At 38.1% G+C, this 19,701-nt stretch overlaps 2 protein-coding genes across 2 annotated transcripts; both read right to left on the bottom strand.

Annotated features, from left to right (window-relative positions):
* Positions 1-9,287: 9,287 nt before the first annotated feature.
* LOC143628272 (uncharacterized) lies at positions 9,288-9,662 on the bottom strand. The gene has a single exon (XM_077097906.1). The coding sequence runs from the start codon at positions 9,660-9,662 to the stop codon at positions 9,288-9,290; it is 375 nt and encodes a 124-aa protein (XP_076954021.1).
* Positions 9,663-10,353: 691 nt separating this feature from the next.
* Positions 10,354-13,182, bottom strand: LOC143628289 (GDSL esterase/lipase At1g74460-like). The gene is made up of 5 exons (XM_077097920.1): positions 12,936-13,182; positions 11,376-11,506; positions 11,051-11,290; positions 10,731-10,980; positions 10,354-10,638 (listed from the first exon to the last, which is right to left on the bottom strand). Exons 1-5 carry the CDS (start codon positions 13,171-13,173, stop codon positions 10,397-10,399), a joined length of 1,101 nt encoding a protein of 366 aa, XP_076954035.1. The 5' UTR covers positions 13,174-13,182; the 3' UTR covers positions 10,354-10,396.
* Positions 13,183-19,701: the final 6,519 nt, after the last annotated feature.

Raw genomic sequence — 19,701 nt, forward strand, 5'->3', positions numbered from 1 at the left:
TCATCATGAAAGCTCGTCCTTGATTGCCTTGGTTGACTTGAGGTGCTTGCGGTGGTGGAGGAGGTGGTGCTTGTATGGCTTGGATGGGTTGGATGAGTGGTGCATTGTGTTGGGAAAGTTGAGGTTTGTAGGTTTGAACTTGGTAAGCTTGAGTTTGGTAGTAAGGTGCGGTCATGGTTTGGTTAGTAAGGATGAGGCGAGGACAATTGTTGCGGAAATGGTTAGGGTCACCGCAATTGTAGCAAGCTCGGGGTTGTTGAGGTTGGTTTGGTGGGTAAGGTGCATATCGGTGTTGAGTATTTTGGGGAAAAGTTCTTGGTTGGTTTGGTTGGTTAGGTTGGGTTCGTTGTGCGGATCGGCATGTGGTGTTGAGATGACCAAGTCGGTTACAAATGGTACAATGGCGACAAGGCATGTTTGGTGGGTGATGGAGTTGGAAAATGTTGCATAATGGGGCGGTACCGATATAGGGTTTTCGGGTTTGGGGTGGAATTTGGGTTTGTTGTTGAGGTTGGGGTTGGGTGACGGCATAGTTTCGGTAGTTGGTTTTGGGTTTCTTCTTGTTGTTGTTATTGTTGTGACGGGAAGAGTTGGAGTAGTTAATGGCCTGTGGTGCGGGTTCAACCTTGGCTTGTGGTGCGGGCTCGGGTTTGGGTTTGGCTTTTTCGTTTGGTTTCTTGAGGGTTAGGGTACCCGCTTTCACATGATTCTCCGATAGCGCACCGGCTAGAGTAATGGCATCCTCAAGATTCACGGGTTTGCTACTCATGACTGAGTCCCGGATTTGCATAGGTAAACCCCCAATGTATTTGTCAAGCTCACGCTCAGCCGGGGTAACCAAATGAGGGACGAGAATGCTCAACTCGTGGAAACGGAGTGAGTAAGCGGCGTTATCACCACTATCTTGCTTGAGGTTCCAAAATTCCTCCTCAAGCTTTTGAAGTTCGTGTTTGGGACAAAACTTCTTCGTCATGAGTGCCTTGAGGTCGGACCATGGAAGAGCCATAGCCGTTTCCAACCCTTGGAGATGCATGACACTACTCCACCATGTTAGAGCGGTTTTTCTAAACATACTTGAATTGAAATTTGTCTTTTTCGCTTCGGGGCACTCGTTATATCTAAACACATTCTCCATAGACTCAAACCATTGCAACAAGGTAGTCGCACAGTTCGTACCCCAGAATTCGGTTGGGTTGGCACTAGTAAATTGCTTATATGGGTAGGATACGGGTTTGGGTTCAACGGGGTGGAGGAGGTTGGGTAGCTTGGATTTGAGTTACAAGTTCGGGAATAACAGCGACCATTTGCTTGATGATAAAAGCAGCCATACGTCGGTTGGTGCTCTTGCGCGGTCTTAGTGGAGGCATGCTAAATGATTATAAAGAAATGGAATAAGTTTTAGGTAAAAAGAAATGGATATGAGAGTGTATAAAATAAGAATAAGGTGAAGTTAAATTTTCTTTTTGATTGTGAATCCTAGAGTTAGTGAGTAGTAAATGTTAGTGTTAGATAAAATATAAATCTTTGTATATAAACAACAAACTGGAAACAATCGTAAATGATTTTGAGATTTTGAGGGGTTAAAGCTTAAAAATTTGAGATTTTGAGATTTATAGAGTCGGAAAATCGTACATGAACCACCATGATTTGATATTCCAACTCAAAAAAAAAATTTTATAAAACACAACGTTGGAGTCTAAACATGTGCACGAATCACCGCAATTTTTTTCATGTTTTCTACTCAAATAACGATAATAACACCATAAATCGGGATACAACATCATGTCAAAGCACTAGTCCACGAATCACCGTAGTTCTTTTGTTTTGACACCGAAAAATTAGGATCGCGACCGGAACGCTCACATTCGACTACTTAAAGTATTGACATGTATAACATGGTTTGTGGCCTAGAAAACGAGCACTATAATCCCACCTTTCCAGGTAAGTAAATCACCTTCGATTCTTGGAATCTTTTTGTCAAATGGTCGTTTTATAATGTCTCGCTTCCTATGAGGGCTACGAACCCGATTTAAATGCAACCTTTAAGGGATTATAAACAACGGGATCCAACTTAATCTTGTAATCCATAAAACACAATGAAAATCTACTTTTTGCGTTTTAAGGTAACGATACCTTGGAAATACTATGAAAGTGTGTGTGTGTGAACATTTGGGATATTGGTGAATTTTAAAAAAGTTTATAAATAATATGCGATATGAACAATCAAAATAGAGTAAACACGTATGAGCACACGTATAGGACCCTAAGCATAACAATACTAGGTCGCTACGTCTAACCACCTATCCTATTATCATGGCTCTGATATCAATCTGTCACACCCCGACCAAAGGCGGCGGAACATGCCAAGGTGTAACGATTGTCCATAAGCACATGACACTAATTAAAGTGATAATATTTAATAAACTCATTTTATTTCACAACATCGAAAATGTCACATAACAATTATCCATAAAATAACCATAAACAAGATATCACAAAATATGGCAAATTTGATATTGTTCATTTTTACTAATATCCTAAGGTCTTTAATGTCGTTTCTTCACAATCATAAATCAACCAAGATGCAAACCTGCAACATTTCATAAAATAAAGTTTGTCAACACAAAGGTCGGTGAGCAATTCATAAGTTTAATCATATTAGTATATAATAAAGATAGCCACAAAACTTGCATACGAAACGATAAATAAAAGTGGTAATTTGGATAAATAGATATCGCTAAACACATTAGCGACACCTAGCTATAAGGGGATACCAAATAGTCTAGGATTTTATAGTTATCGTTAATTGCATTACGTTAACGACACCTTGCTATAAGGGGATGCCAAATAGTCTAGGATTTTATAGTTCCACCAACCAAAAGCGATAAACACATAGGCATATAAGCATAGAACACCAAATCGAGCAATTATTTAGGTAAAGTATACAACTACGTTTGTGGTTTAAGATTCAAATATAAAGCATTTTGTTGAATAAGTATGAAATGTCACCCCCAAAATAAAAGATGGAAAATGGGGTATGAAGTACTCACCTTCAAGTAGTTAACTTGAAAGATGATAATTTGGATATTTGTCGGAACCACGAGTTTAACGCACAATGCCTAAAAGAAAAGAAGTCTTGAATTTAGAAAGGTTGTCTTGAAGGTCTTTAAACAAAATAAATGTTGAGAAATGTAAATAATTAAAGTTCAAGGTTTAAAATGTAACTATTTAAGAATTTATAATAATAACCCTTTAAAAATGTAAGTTTGCTCGAAACCGGGTTAAAGTATCTAACCTTAATATTTACTCAACCTATGTTAAGTAATAAGGTGGGTAAAATGCAAGAATGCAAATCCCTTTGGAATGAAGATACTAAACGGTTTTTTTTTTATGGAGTGTTCGGGTTGTCGGTTCGGGTCTTGGTAATTGGTCAAACCCAAAGTCAACTTTCCAAAATATTGAATGTTATGAGATAACTCAATAAAATTTAATAAGACTTAACCAAGTATGTAGTTCCATTGTTTTAGAACTAACAACGCACGTTAAGCGAGTGTTCGGTTTTGTCGGTCCAAAATTTGTTATGAGATCAAGTTGGATCCAACATTTCCAAGTACTTAAGAAAATATTTAAAAACAATTTTTAACTATTTTTAAAGAAACATACAAGTCTTGATGGCTTAAAAAAAACACATTTGTGTGTCTTAAGCGAGTAAGAATCGGTTTGGTTCGGTTTCCATCTCACTACAAGTTCATAGATGGTTTCCACATGTCCAAACACTAAGGAACTTGTATAATAATGTACAAATAAAAATACTTTAAGTTTTACAACCAAAAGTTAACAATAAAGTCTTTAAACAAAAGTTCAGTTTTCGGTTCGGATCGTGTTTCGGGTTAAGACCGAGGTAAGATTCTACAAACCCATAACCATAGAATTTGTAAAAATGATTTTAAAAACTTAGATCTAACAAAAAGTATGTTTAAACAATTATTTAACAAAACTAGTAACAAAGTTCGGTTTACGGTTTAGAGCTATTTACGGTTAAACCGAAGCATAGACTCTTAAAAACCCATAACCATGGAACTTGTAAACATGACCAACAAACTAAAATAAGCAAGATTAACATGTATGAACAAGTTATATAGATGTATATATATCAAGGACACGAAGTCCTCCATGAAGTCTTGCCTTATGAGGTCCGAAACCTCACCGACCGGAATCGGAGAAGTAACTACCAAAGGTAAACAAGGGGTGTATATTATATATATGTTGCACAACCATAAACAAGTATTAATACGGCTACATAAACTAATTAAGATGAAAGACTAAAAACCTTCAAGAACACTTAAGAAGATAACCTTGAATCTTTGATGTTTGAGAGAGTTTTTTTTTTTTTTTTTTTTTGGAGTTGTAGCAAGGGAAAATGAAGAGGAAAGGTGGTGTATATATATGGTAAAGTTGATGGTCAAATATGGGTGTGAGACACAAGAGTTTTCATGCAAAATGGATCAAGACAAAAACACAAAATAACAAAAAAAAATAATAAAAATAAAGGTACGATGTTTTCAAGACCCAACAAGTGTGAAAAAATATTGTAACATAAATCCGTCATTTTGATTATAACATAAGCTTCGGTTTACAAATCGGGTCGGTTTACATAATAAACAAATATAAAAACGAATACAAAAAAGACCCGAAATTGACGAATGTCACAGTTACTTAGTGAGAGGTGAGTATCATCATTTAGGCATCACGTAAATAGAAAACACACTAATTCACTCATTATTGTTATATCTAGCAAGTGGTGACTGATTTTTTTTTCAAATGTTAAATGACGTATTATATTAAATCTTAAAGAGAAAGAAAAAGGGTATCTTCGTGTAATTGGTTATCTAGTTTATCAAACATGACTCACTTCCATGAGAATATTCACATGGTGCCCGGTCACGACACACCACTCAGACCTCCGTCATGAAGTTCTAATGAATATGAGTTATGTGTGGCTCACTTCCTTCACGTCACGATTTATAATGCATAGTCTAATATCAAACGTGTTGTTTGTTATTGATAGAATTGGAATCATTCCCCTCCTTCTCATTGATTTACAAACATATATATAATGATCATACAATTCTAATTTAGGCAATGATCCTCATGCCATTAAACAATATCAAACTATATCAATTTGTTATACAAAATATCTTCTCTAGTTATGTAGAATATCTTCTCAATATCATCTCTAATATACCCCCGCAGTCTAAGCGGGAGGATCACGGATGCTTAGATTGGCTCTAAAATCTTCAAACAATGCACGTGGTAATCCTTTGGTGAAGATGTCAGTGAATTGATGTCGTGATGGCACATGTAAAACTCGAATGTGACCTCGATGAACCTTTTCTCAAACAAAGTGAATATTAATCTCAATATGCTTGGTACGTTGGGGTTGAACCGGGTTACCCGAAAGATAGATCGCACTGACATTATCACAATATACCAATGACGCCCGAGTTAGGGGACGCCCTAACTCAAGTAGATGGTTACGAATCCAACACAATTAACCACGACGTTAGCAACCCCACGATACTCTGCTTCGGCACTGGATCTCGAAATAGTAGACTGTCTTTTCGAGGACCAAGTAATGAGGTTGCCACTGAGATAAACACAATAGCCGGAGGTAGATCGGCGAGTGTCCGGGCAGCCTACCCAGTCGGCATCGGTATAAGAAAACCAATGTAGAAATATGACTCCGATGCATGTAAAGACCTTTAGAAATGGTACCCTTTACATAACGTAAAATCCTTTGAAGCGCATTCAGATGAGCGGTACGTGGTGCATGCATATGCATGCAAATCTGTTGTACGGCATAGGAGATATCGGGTCGCGTAAAGGTCAGGTATTGTAACACACCCGCTAACCGCCGGTACAGTGTCGGATCTGTAAGAAGCTCTCCTGCATCGACACTAAGTTTGCCCGTAGTGTCAACGTGAGTGTGTGCCGGATTACATTGCGCCATGTTAGCTCGTTGAAGGATATCCATGGCATAAGTTGACTGGGAAAGAAACAAGCCATTTGGATCTCTAGATAACGAAAGACCCAAGAAATAACTTAACGGTCCAAGATCCTTCATTGCAAACTCACCGGAGAGATGGGATAAAATACTGTCTTTCAGTGTTGCTGACGAAGACGTGAGGATGATGTCATCCACGTATAGTAGAAGGTAAGCCGTGTACTGACCACGCGTGTAAATAAATAATGAGTGGTCACATGAACTATGTCGAAATCCTAAGGTGTTGACATAATCCGTGAACCGTTGATACCAAGCCCGGGGTGCCTGCTTTAAACCATATAAGGATTTTTTTAACCTACAAACATGGTGAGGTAGGTGAGGATTTTAAACCCCATAGGCTGATGCATGAAGACAGTTTCAGACAAATTCCCATGTAAGAAGGCATTCTTAACGTCCAACTGACGAATGTCCCACCCTTGAGCTAGGGCGATGGATAACACAAGGCGTATGGTAGCCGGTTTGACAACCGGGCTAAAAGTCTCGTCATAGTCAACACCGACTTGCTGGGACCTGCCATCACACACAAGGCGAGCCTTATACCTTTCAAGCGTACCATCCAACTTTGTTTTATGTTTGAATATCCACATACACCAAATAACATTCATATTCGGTTAACGGGGTACCAACTCCCATGTATCATTTTCAATAAGTGCATTGAATTCATCTGTCATGGCATGGGTCCAAATAGGGTTGGCTAAGGCATCGGTTGGGTTGCGTGGAAGGGGTTCAAGGGTTGTGTAAGTGTGGAGGATAAAAATAGGTTTGGGCTTAGAAATATCGGCCATGCTACGGGTGGTCATGGACCGGGCGGGAGGGGGTGGTGGGGAGGTGTGGGGTGTCGTGACCGAAGGTGGAGAGGTGGGTGTGGGAGGGGAGTTGGGGTCTAGGGTGGTGTTAGGTGTGACGGTGCGAGGTGGAGTAGAAGACGGTGAGGAGAGTGTAGGAGTATCTGATAGATTAGATGGGTTTTGGGCCGTGAGGTGTGGGGATATTGAGTAGGCCGAGGCATCAGGTGAGGGATGTTGGGTCGTACTGGGTGAGGTATGGGTAGGCGGTGTTTGAGTGGGAGAATCGGGAATAGGAGGTGGATGTGGAGATGTCCAAAACACCGAGGATGTCTCGGATGAAATATTTGAGTGGAGAAAGTCGTAGGAGGGAGGGGGGTTTGCATGGTAGCAAAGGGGAATATGGTTTCATCGAATATGACATGTCGGGATATAATAATTTTACAGGTGGATAGATCATAACATTTGTATCCTCAATGGTTAAAAGGATAGCCTAGAAATACACAAGGGGAGGAGCGGTTTTTGAGTTTGTTGATGGAGGTGGACGGGAGGAGGGGGTAGCAAAGGTACCCAAAGGTGTGGAGATGAGAGTAAAGTGGTTGTGTGTGGTATAGAAGCGAGGTGGGGGTATGGTTTTGTTTAGTTTTGCTAGGTAGGATGTTGATAAGATAAGTTGCGAGTTGGAGTGCGTGATGCCAGAAATTAGCGGGAATAGAAGCATGGGTGAGGAGTGTGCGAATGATGTTGTTGATAGAGCGAATTTTGCGTTCCGGTTTACCATTTTGAGATGAGCTGTGGGGACAAGAGAAACGAAAGGACATACCGTGTTGAGCACAAAAGTTGTGAAACGCTTTATTATTGTATTCGGTGCCATTATCACATTGAAACGTTTTAATATGACTGTTAAATTGGGTAAGTATGAACTTTTGGAAATTGAGGAAAGTGGAGAAAACTTGTGATTTATTAGTGAGGGGAAAGGTCCATAAGTAGTTCATTAAGTCATCAAGGAATAATATGTAATATCGGTGGCCACTGGTGCTAAGCACAGAAGATGTCCATAAATCACTATGCAATATATCAAAAGGAAGATAAGTACTAGATAAGGAATCATAAAATGGTAACTTAACATGTTTACCAAAAACACACGATTGACAAATACGTTTAACAAGAGGTCTAGTACTAGAAATAAATTCATGTTTATTCAAATGTTGCAATAGTGAAATTCCAGGATGCCCTAGTCTCTTGTGCCAGAGATCCTGAGAGAGAACAGCAAAGGTTGTTGGACTTGTGAACTTGGTGTCGGAAGAGAGTGTGAGTGGGTAGAGGTCGCCGGTACTATTGCTGCGGAGGATAGGGATCCGCGTTAGGTAGTCCTTCACAAGAAAACCAAATGGGTCAAATTCAATAGAAACCATATTGTCAATAGTAAGATGACGAACTGAAAGTAAATTTTTAATAAGATTAGGTGCATAAAGGATGTTGTTGATATGTAAAGGTTTGAAGGTGGTATTGAGTTTGGTATAGCCGGTCCCTAGGATAGAGATTTGGAACCCGTTTCCCACGACAATATTATTCGAAATGCAATTATTGAAAAATTTTGATAAAGTACCTGTCGTGTTGGTCATGTGATTCGTTGCACCGGAGTCAAGGTTCCATTGCAGATCGGGGTTTAAGGTCATGGTTTGAAAAGCTTGTTCAAGATTGGTAGGAATGTATTGTTGTGAAGCAAATTATTGTGGTGGGTTGTTATGGTAGGTTTGGCCAAAATAGGCTTGAGGTGCTGGGCCGAGCAGGCCTGCTTGTGAGTTATGTCCAGGAGTAGCAGTAGCAGGGGGACGGTTGTAGTATATGGGTGTGGTAGGGTGAGGAGAGGGTGGTATATGCATGTTATTGTAGGGAGTATGAAGCCCCCATTGGTTGGTGTAAGTGGGGTAGAACGCACCCTGAGCTGGTTGACCCGGGGTAGTGTTATGACCAGGGAAACCCCGTCCCCGAGATCGACCACGACCTCGTCCCCGAGAACCACGACCCCGACCCCGTTGAGAAGAATCAAAGGACCCATCACGGTTTTCAGTAGTTGACCCAGATGAGCCGCGACCAGATGTATCACGAGGCGAGTTGGTTAGGCTAGTGTGTAGGGCCGTACCCATAATGGGGTTAGGATTGGAGCTTGCTCGTCTGGTTTCTTCTTGTGTGAGTCTTGATCTAGCTTGTGAGAATGTGGGCAACGGAACCGTTTGACTGATGAACATACTAATAGCGTCGTATTCTGTGTTTGTGAGACCGGTCACCAACTGAAGGACCAAATTGGCATCGGAGATTGGTGATTCGACATTACCTAACTGGTCAGATAGTACCTTTAGTTCTTGGCAATAGGCTGAGATGCTGGAAAAGGATTCCAGTTTAGTGTTGGTGAAACGGGTTTTCAACGCCATAGCTCAAGATGCTTGATTGTCTTGGAAAAGATGGGCAATGGCGTCCCATGTTTCTTTTGCGGTGGCTTTTGGTTTAATAACATTCATCAGTAGATTGTGCGAGATTGTGCCATAGATCCATTGCTTTACCACGGCGTCCAGCCTATCCCAAGAGGCAAGAACAGTAGTTGACGATGCATCGTGTTGTTTTTCTTTGTTTGCGGTAGAGAAGGAAGATGGGGCAGTAGTAGGAAGAATATGGTCAAGTACCTCATAAACCGTACAATGGATTGTGAAGAGTTTGACCCATGAGGTATATTGACCGGTTTCAAGATCTAGTATGAGCGGGATGAAGTTGCGGATGTTATTGACTGTTAGAGCGGGGTGTATTGCAGCCATGAAAGAGTATGCTGTAAAACACAGGTTGTAGGATCGAAAGAGGTGGAAGAGGCCGAAGAAGGAGGTGGATGGCGCTAGGGTTTTAGTGGTATGATACCATGATAGAATTGGAATCATTCCCCTCCTTCTCATTGATTTACAAACATATATATAATGATCATACAATTCTAATTTAGGCAATGATCCTCATGCCATTAAACAATATCAAACTATATCAATTTGTTATACAAAATATCTTCTCTAGTTATGTAGAATATCTTCTCAATATCATCTCTAATAGTTATGATAATTGTTGTGATTGATGGGAAAGAAAAGACTGAGAGGAGCGGTGAAGATCCTAGGCCTTCCACCAGTTATAGATGCTTTAAATGGCATCATTGCCATATACCAAATGATATCATATGCATGACTGTTAGTGATTTGATCACCTTAAGACAACCAATTATGATTTAATCTTAAGTCAACAACTTGGATATATTGATGAAGTGAAACGCTTACAATTGATGAAAATCAAAACTATAGGGATGCTCAAGGTTTTGTCCAACTTGTTGGGCCATTTGATTTGGACTACTTAATTGATTAAGTTGGGCTTCGGAATTGGGTCGGTTCACAACGATAACAATCGTGTATATGTATTTTTTTTTAATCATCAAAAAGATCACATTACAAGAACAAATCAAAGACTCCCAATGTTATGTTACAAGCCATAAAAAATTAATTTAGTGACATGTTGATTAATCTTCACCGGGTGCAGTAGTCGAAGATGGAGACACGCCATCAGTTTGATTGATTGGCTTAAACCCTAGTTTTCTTATAAGTTCATCAGCAATCAACTCGTTAGCACGATCTGATGGATGGTATTCGTCCCAAAATAGATATTTACTTCGGTCTTTACATAATCCTGATGCCGGTATACATGTCAAAGCAGGTCTAATCTTTCCAAACGAGCAACAAGGCAAATCCGCATTGTTGAACCCTACAACCATGCCATTTCAAAACACAAACACAATTAGCGACAATTTAATCGCAGAAGCACCCTTTATGAGAAGCTAATTACAAGAAGCATACCGTATTTACTTGGGTTGGTAATAACATTATTAACAACATCATATGCATCCCCAAATTTATAACTCGCATTTGGAAGCTTTGCCGACAAATCATCCATGAGTTTAGCGGTCGCTTTGTTGAAGTTTAGATCGAGCGTATTTGTTTTTTCTTGACACTCACCCGAACTACTTAACACTCTTTGAAGAGGAATACAACCCATCGGACCTAACCCAAAAACCATCAACTGTCTCGCACCCATACCATGCAATACCTACAAAAAAAGTCCTTTAGCGACGACACGTAGTCAAAAATCTTTAGTCAATGAAGGAGTCATCATTTACCGTAAGTTGGGCACCAAGAGTTTCCATCAAGTAGTCAATAAAGGAGTCATCATTATACATCCAAGAATCAGAGTAAACGGGCATCAAATAGTTGTTAATAAAATCGTTGCTACCTAACGCGACAACATACTTAGCGCCCTGAAAGAATTCAGTCGCTGCTTCGTCGCCAATTTTGTCACGGATCAAAGTTTGAACCCCGTTGAATAACTCGATTTGCTTGTACATTGAAAATCTTTGAATCTGTAGAAATTTGACCACCCTTTAACCATATGTTTCAACTATATTTTACGACTCATGAACATAAGAACATTGAGTTTGGGCTTACAAATAAACCGTCAGTTTCGTTCAAGATCCCGCCACCTCCCGATGCGAAATTCACTCCATTGGCAAGAATTACATCTTCGGATAACAAGGGGTCGAGGAAAGCTGGTGGTCGAGGAAGCCCTATCTTATCACCTACAACAAAGATACGCCTGCGGTTATATACTAAGCTCTTTCACATCATTAAAGAGCTTTCACTGATGAATCCTTTCCCTAGTGAAACTAGAAATCGTCGGTAATTTGTCGATGAAGAATGAAGATACGTGTGGAAACATGACACGGCATGGTCTCGATAAGGGCACGAATTTTTATAAAAAAAAGTTATATATAATAAATGTAAAAAAATTTTAATTATTATTAGTGAATTGAGCTGAAAATGGTTGATAAAACACACCAATAAGAGCCTAAAATCTAAACAAGTTCAGTAAAATTAAAGTACAATCTAATAAAATTTTATTGAGTTTGAGCATTGGGAGGGGGGGAATGGGAATGTATAAGGGCAATTTATTAGTAATGTGTCTTGAGCACTTAAAATCTCGGAAACAGCCCTGAAACACAACGTGGGTTGAATTGGGAACCAGACATCGGTCTAACTGTCCCGACCAGTGAACCACTAAGATTACCGATTTGCTGTCTGGTCTGGTTCTGAAAACACAACAGAAAACTTGGCTTTGATGCACCCCTCTTTTAGTAACACTTGAATATATCACAAGTTGAACACAAGTTGTAGAAGAAAACCATAATATCAAGATTTACCGATCAAAACTATGTGAATGAGCAGTGCCAACCGAGTTTGAACCCAAGCCTGCCATGAGATCGGGTTGTTTAACTTGTTAAAACTTACGCTTCAGCTCATTTCGAGATCCATTTTTTGAAGCTCAAGCTTGACTTATTAGTAGTATTTAAACAAACTAGAGCTTGGCTGGGCTAGTCTCGATTATTTATTAATTACCTTATGTATATTTATTCTTTAGGATAGAGGAGGGTTTGTCTACATCTCATCATTCCCAGGCCCTGCTAATAGCTTTGCAATTTGTGTGATTTTTTTACTGGGTTTGATTGATTGATTATGTTATTTATGATTATAATTTTATATATAATATAGTATATCTTAATTGTTTTTATCAGAATTCTATATATGTAATGTAAATATAGGAACAATATATTTTATATATTAAATAAATATTGCATGTATATATCATGCTCATTTAGACTCATGACTATACACCAAAACTCGGGCTGGGCTCATTTATTAAACAAGCTTGTTCATATGCTCGAGCTCACTTAAGTTCAACTTGATTTGGGTGTCGATTAGCTAGCTGATCTCAAATACCTTACGAACGAGAACGACTCCACATGTTTACACCCCTACAAAACAAACTTTATCATGCATGATTAATGATTCTGTAACCAAAAAATATGGCTGTACATTGGGTATTTGGATTGCTGATGGATAGCATTATCTTATTGCATTACCTAACTAAAGTTAAAAATGAAAAGAATGTCCTATGACTAGTCTACCTTTAGCGACTGAAATAACATCCTTATCATCAATTTCACGTACCTAAAATATCCGCAACAGTTCGGCCATTGGTGAACCTGCCATTTGGCAGTCCGTTGTCAAAGTCGATCCCGTACCAAGGTTGTGCTGCCTGAGCAAAACTCTTGGAAAGCCGATTGTTGTTTCCGTTATCTGATAACGAGTCTCCAAATATGAACTGCACAATCTTGCAATCGTACCCGTCGATCAAACCTGAAAATACCGTAGTTAAAACCACCACCATTGTCACAATTAACTTCATTTTTTTTGTATTAAGATTTTCTTCTTGTTGATATCATGCAGAAATGAGGGCTTTTATACATGAAAATGATTTAGAAAGCGTGTACGCAAGTCTTTGACTAGGGAGAAGTTGTGCCAGCTACTTTTATTTTTAAAAAGGTTATTTCTTCTTATTACCGATTATACTTTATATACCCTTTAATTAAATATTAGTTAACGGAAGTTTTTTGGTTAAAGAGTTTAATTTAAAAAAATAAAAAAGGAAGTTTTTATCTTGAACAAAAAGTCACTTGATCTATTTTAAAATCCCTAGCTGGTTTAAAGCATACATCTATGAAATTAACACTAAACGGGTAAGGTTAAAATGAAAACCTATTTGAGTTGTGAAAACCCGCGAAAACCCTATGTAACATCGTTTTTTTTTGTTACATGTAATATATGTTGTAACATTTAATACAAAACATCGAAACATCAAAAAAAAAAATGTTTTGCTATTTTTTAATATTTTTTTACTAATTTTTATATATGTTTTCAGGAGAGAGAGAAAGTTATATTTATATTTACATTTTTTATTTACTTTAATTGTGGACCACAAGATTTAAACATTAATTAAAAACATGTGGTTGAAAATGAGTTTCTACAGTTTTCACAACTCAAGTGGGTTTTCATTTTATACTTAGCCAATACTAAACAGTCTAAACATAGATTAATAGCACAATTATGGTATGTGTATCGAGTGGTGTCACTGTGCTGGGTTAGTAGGTAGAATTGTTTAATCCAGGGCTGGCTCCAAGTATTGAAAAAAATTTTAGCCGAAGACGAAAAATATTATGGGCCTTAAGTAAAAGAAACATTTTGTTTGGTTTAAACAATTTAATTTTTAAAAGGGCTTACCTGTTTTGATTTGGGTTGTGTAAAAAACTTTGTATAATAATAAGCTTAAACATGTCTTAAATGAGACTAGAGCCCACAACATTTGGTTGGAAGTCATACCTCTTTGCTACTTGACCAAGCTAGTTCTTATGTAATTGAGTTTAAACATTAAATATACATATTGTTTTTCTTAAAGTTACATATAATTTTTATTTAAAAAAATTTTCAGGTTCAACACACCCCCCCCCCCCTAAGGGCCAGCCCAGGTTCAATCCTAACATGACTTATGTTTTTATTCGTGTAAAAAATATCAAATCTAACATGCACACATTTAAAATTGTGTAATCTAAACTTGATTGTATACCAAATTTATCTAGCTGTGTAACTTTGAACTTTAAAAAAAAAAAATTTAAGTTTTTTCTTTTTTTTTTTTTTTGGAGGGGGGTGGGGGTGAAAGTGCATGGAGTTTGATAAGCAAACTATAACTACTGCAACGACTATGATTTTTTCATAATTAGCGTTATGTTGCTTGCCAATATATTTTTATGTGTGTTCACCAACTGTCCAACTTCATGATTTGGTGGAATTTAATGATTTGGTGGAATTTAATTTTATGTGATCTTAAGATGTATATTCATTCCTCGTATTATTTTCTTTTATTTTTTTATGTCAAATATTTCATCGATCATTAGATTGCATACACTCAGGCGGTGACCTCGCTCAGGCGGCGGAGGGTGGCCGGTGAACAAGTTGGTCTCACTGGAACTAGTTGCTGATTGTTTAATGGATTTGTCACTTCCTCGTTTTGTGTTAATTTCTTCTTACAGATGGTTTGAGATTGGAGATATATATCATGTGTAATTGAAATCCGATATTCAGTTTGTATCAGGTGAGTGTCGTTTATCTCTAACTGTTGCAACAAGAATTAAAGGCGTTGGAAATACGATTTTACAGGCAAGGGTGGTGTTCGGTTGTAACATTTCTGGTTTTTACCGTATCCGTCTATTTTCGTTTTATTATTGTATGAACGTTCTTTCGAATTCTAATCTTTAATAATGATGTGCATTTACAGGTGTCTAAGTTTCTTGATGTTCACTTTGAGCCCTCAATGGTTTAGTTAATGTTTATTTCTTAATAATATCATAATTAGTTCAATATTGGATCAAAACTCAAAACACAAGGACCATTTATGCCAATACATGAAATCAGCCTCTTGGACACCCGGGGCGCCACGCATTGGCTAGCCCACAGGTTGGCCGCGCAGCGCGGTGGCTTAACTAGGCAGAATATTGGTTTGTTTTCGTTCGTTAGCTCGTTTATGGCATGAAATCATTTATTTTAGGCTAATTAGAGAGAATTAAGGACCAAGACAACTTAATATAACTAAAATATGATTCCCAATTCGTTTCTTAATGATCAAGAGTGAATCTTTTCGATTATTTCAGTGATTCTTCTATTAAATTCATATTTACTTGCTTAAACAAACCAAAACGACCATAATTAGTTCGGTTTATGTTTTTCTATATAAACAACACTTAGATATCTACCACAAAACTTTACATAAACCTTAAGCAACATCCCTCAGCCGTCACTAGCCTCTTCCATCTCGTATTCCCTTCGGTTTTTGGTGTTTTGTTGAAGAACCGTTCATAACTGGTTGACTTTGCAAGTCTTAGGACCTTTGACTCGTTATATCTCGTTGTTCGTTCACATTCCGGGTAAGTTGTAACCTGAGTTTTTGTTCATAAACATTCCCTAGTCGATAACCTTCAATCAATTTCTGAGATTGAAGGGTATTGACTGGTCAATTGCTTTAAAACTCGATAGAGGGTAAAACAGTCAACAACTTTGACTTATCGTTTTCTCACATTTCTGGTCGGATTCAACGTTCAGTCCAGAAGACTTTTATTCTCGTAATGAAATTTTAAGGCTACTGACAAAACCCAAATCCCGAATCGCTGTTCGAATTCTGATCAGTACCAGCTCGCTTAAATCTTAAATATAACATAACTTGAGTTTTAAACATCCGTTTGGATTGATTCCAGCAGACACGAGTTTGTTTTTAATTGTATTATCATATCTCACAGATTCATAATCTTATCATTTATAACATTTGACCTGTAGTGGATGACTCGCTTTTTCTATAGCTCGTTTAATCGCATTTATTAATCATTTATCATTAATCTAAGGTGAGTTTGATCATTCCCCTTTTTATACACTGTTTTTAAACGTTTTGGGGATATATGCGTACTTACTCATATTTTCTATCCTACATATATACACAAACTCGCAAACATAATCATTGTGTGAATATCAGTTGAATGCTATTTGCTAATTGCTACATGTTTAATTGTTTACTTGACAACATTCGGAGAGGTATAACATATCCCATTTGTATAGGGTTCTCATTAGTATGATCATACGACCGTTTTAGTAACCTGAGCCCGATTCGCTTGGCAAAGGTAAACCGACAAATTTTAGTCATTGTAATCAATGCCCGATTCACTTGGCAACGATTCATTGGCTTACTAATACAACTTGATTATGGTTTATTAAGGTTTGATTGATTATTACCACATAGATTGGTTTGAGCATTTAACACTTATCATTTATCATTTACCTATTATATATATTATTGTTGTGTCAAAATTTGGTGATCATCTCACTCAACATGTGTTGTTGACAAACTCCATTTTCTACGCATATGCAGGTAGCTTGTTGTTGAAGATTGAAGTTGGACACTTAGACAAGACCTTAGGATATAAATAAGACAATCATTATTTGAGTTTCCATTCATGTATTTAAATTGTTCGTTATATTTGAATATTGTGTGTAATCTTGTCAAAAAATAATTAGATATTGTCACCTTGTGTGTATGATAGTATCTTTGAGCTGTGAGCAATCGGATCACGCCCCGGTATTTCCGCCTTAGGTTGGGGTGTGACTTCAGTGACCAAGTGGTGGTTGAGTGTAGTGGCGGTATGATAAAGATAGCTGTGTTTAATGGTGATGTGGCTGGAGCTCAGTTTTCCGACTAATGGTTGCAGGGCAGCAGTTGCTACCAGATACTATTTTCCAGTTATAAGCGCCCCAATGACCACCACTAATGATGATTGACGACTGTAGGCTGTGGCATGGAGATGTAAGACGGGACTGTTGGCGGTGCTAAAGGGTTTGGATTATGAATGGTGGCTAGGTTTTCCTGCGAGGGTCAAAAAGTTGGCCGGTAACCTTTTTTTGAGGATGGCAGTGAGGATGGCTGTGGCCGGCGGATGTGTCAGTAGGCGGCAATGACATTGTCGGAATTCGGTTTTTCGGCAAGTGGTCTCTGATGTGCACAGATGGTGGTGGCTACCTTTGATGTCACCAAAAGTTTTTTTTTAATTTTTTGCGCCCTAATCTGATGTGCTTGGGCTGATATTGAAACTAGAGGTGCAAAAAAACAAGAACCCGGAACCGGACCCGAAAAAAAATACCCGGAACCGGTTTTTTTAATACATGGGTTTTTTATACCCGAACCCATACCCAACCCTACCCGTACGGTACGGATATGGTATGCATTTCAGTATCAAAACCCATACCCGGAACCGAACCCGATTTATACCCGGTAATACCCGAAAACCGGAACCGGGTTTTTCCAATACCCAAAACCGGGTTTTTCAAACACCTGATTTATATCTGAAATTACCCGAAAAATACCTGAAAATACCCGAAAATACCCCTAAAAAGTGCAACCTCTTAAAAATCCGATCTATACCCGAAAAATACCCGGGAAAAAGCCTGAAAAAACCCGAAAAAAAACCCTGAAAATAGGGTTTATTCAATACCCGGAAATAGGGTATTCAAATACCCTGTTTTAGAATACCCGGTTCTATACCCGACCTGAACCTGATGCATAGGGTATGGTTTTTAGAGACAATACCCGGACCTAAACCCGATCCGGGTATTGCCAATACCCGATTTTCCAATACTTTATACCCGAACCCGGTTCCTTACCCGAACCCGAGTATTTGAAAAACCCGGTTTGTGCACCTCTAATTGAAACTGAGCCGAAAACTAACTAGTCCAGGTAGCTTTTTTTTTGGGCTGGGCTTAGAAAGATGATACAAGAGATGGAGATAATGTTGGGCTTGTTAGGTTTTGTGCTTGCTACGTGTTCCAGATTCACTCTGGGCTGTTATACAAAACTAAATTCGTTTATTTGGGCCGATTATGCGGAATTAATTTTGGCGGAGTAATTCGTTTATTTTTCGAGTTGACCAAAAAAGTCAACGTTGATCGGGTTTTGCGTCGTACAAAAAATTTGATATCATAAGTCAAAAGGGTGATTGTAAGGCCAATAATTTGTGACTTGCGATATCAATATGGCAAAACTCGTAATATATTTTGGTCAAGCGATTTGGCGAGAATTCCGGATCCGAGGTGGGAGCTTCAGTACACGCATTTAGGTTCAACGGAAGAGAGCTTCTAGAATATTTAGTATTTTGATATAAATAGGGACTTGTGTTGTCTTTGTTTGTGTGTGTTTTTTATGGTGTAATCAATCACCCAAGAGGAGCTCACCTTGGGTGGATCGGTTCGTTTAATATTATGAATATTTTATTACCGATTACGGAGTCGTTCAATATTATCTTTATATAATTTGCTCGATTGTTTGATTTAACCACACCCGTCTCGATCATTTATCAAGAACAAAATCTATTCGTTGTGTTAGATCCGGCGTTAAGGGACCTACAATCTTCGCCAACTTCCTTCACGTTTATGCGGACTTGTTCGCTTAATGGGCTACTAGGTCTGGCCCATGGTCATCTAGTTGGTTCCTAACAGTTTGTCAAAAAATACATAGTCATATCCTCATTGGCAATTCAATGTTGATTTTTGGTGATCCAACTGTGCTTATTTGTTCTATGAGTATGTATGCATACGAGTAGTTCACTATTGAATTCAATATAGTTGAGCCATGGCCCATGTGTGTTTGTTAGAAACACATTCTTAGTTTTGAACCAACTGTGTTTGTTAGAAACATGTTCATAGTTTTGAACACTTTATTTTGTTTTATTACTTTGTAGGGTGTTCCTTAAGTACAAAATTGGAGTCCAAGATGATTTGAATACATAATATTTTGGTTTGTTTGGGATAACGGATCTTAGTTGATCTTAGTTCAGACTTATGCATATGTTATCAAAAAGTTTATGAATGAGTTATTTGAACTGAATCAGTTATGCAAGGTATTTTGTTCAATGATAGTAGGGTCTCTTGTTTAGATTGAAAAATCCTTTTATGCTTCTTGAATCATGTCATTAATGATTCCTTATTGGATTTACCTTATCAGGAGAACTTATAAGACATCGCACGTGATAATGATGATGTTAGTGTTAATGATCATTTTTTGAATTTATTTGTTTTGACGACGATGATGAGGATGAAGGTGATCTAATTCTGTTGAAGATTGAACATGTTTAAGGAAGTCTATAAAAGTTGTACCAAACCGTATAAGGAAAGTATGCATTGGCCTAAAACAAATGATATTCAACCCCCTACTTCCAAAAGAAAGACAAAGGTCTGGTAGAGCGACAGTAAAATGTATAAGAGACCCTTTAGAGAAAGAAAGAAGAACAAAAAGGTCTGCAAGAAAGTGACTTGTCAAAACAGCCAAAGAACTTAACTGGATATAACA

Source organism: Bidens hawaiensis, unplaced genomic scaffold (assembly GCF_021521415.1).
Source record: "Bidens hawaiensis isolate Kalapana, Puna unplaced genomic scaffold, B.hawaiensis_p1.1 tig00004864_1, whole genome shotgun sequence".
NCBI classification, from domain to species: Eukaryota; Viridiplantae; Streptophyta; class Magnoliopsida; order Asterales; family Asteraceae; genus Bidens; species Bidens hawaiensis.

Coding starts and splice junctions, on each gene's coding strand:
- LOC143628272 (XM_077097906.1), bottom strand. CDS start 9,662: ATGGCTGCAATACACCCCGCTCTAACAGTCAATAACATCCGCAACTTC.
- LOC143628289 (XM_077097920.1), bottom strand. CDS start 13,173: ATGAAGTTAATTGTGACAATGGTGGTGGTTTTAACTACGGTATTTTCA. Junction 11,507..12,935: donor AACTGTTGCGGATATTTTAG/GTACGTGAAATT, acceptor TCTTTGTTGTAG/GTGATAAGATAGGGCTTCCT. Junction 10,981..11,050: donor CTCTTGGTGCCCAACTTACG/GTAAATGATGAC, acceptor CTTTTTTTGTAG/GTATTGCATGGTATGGGTGC.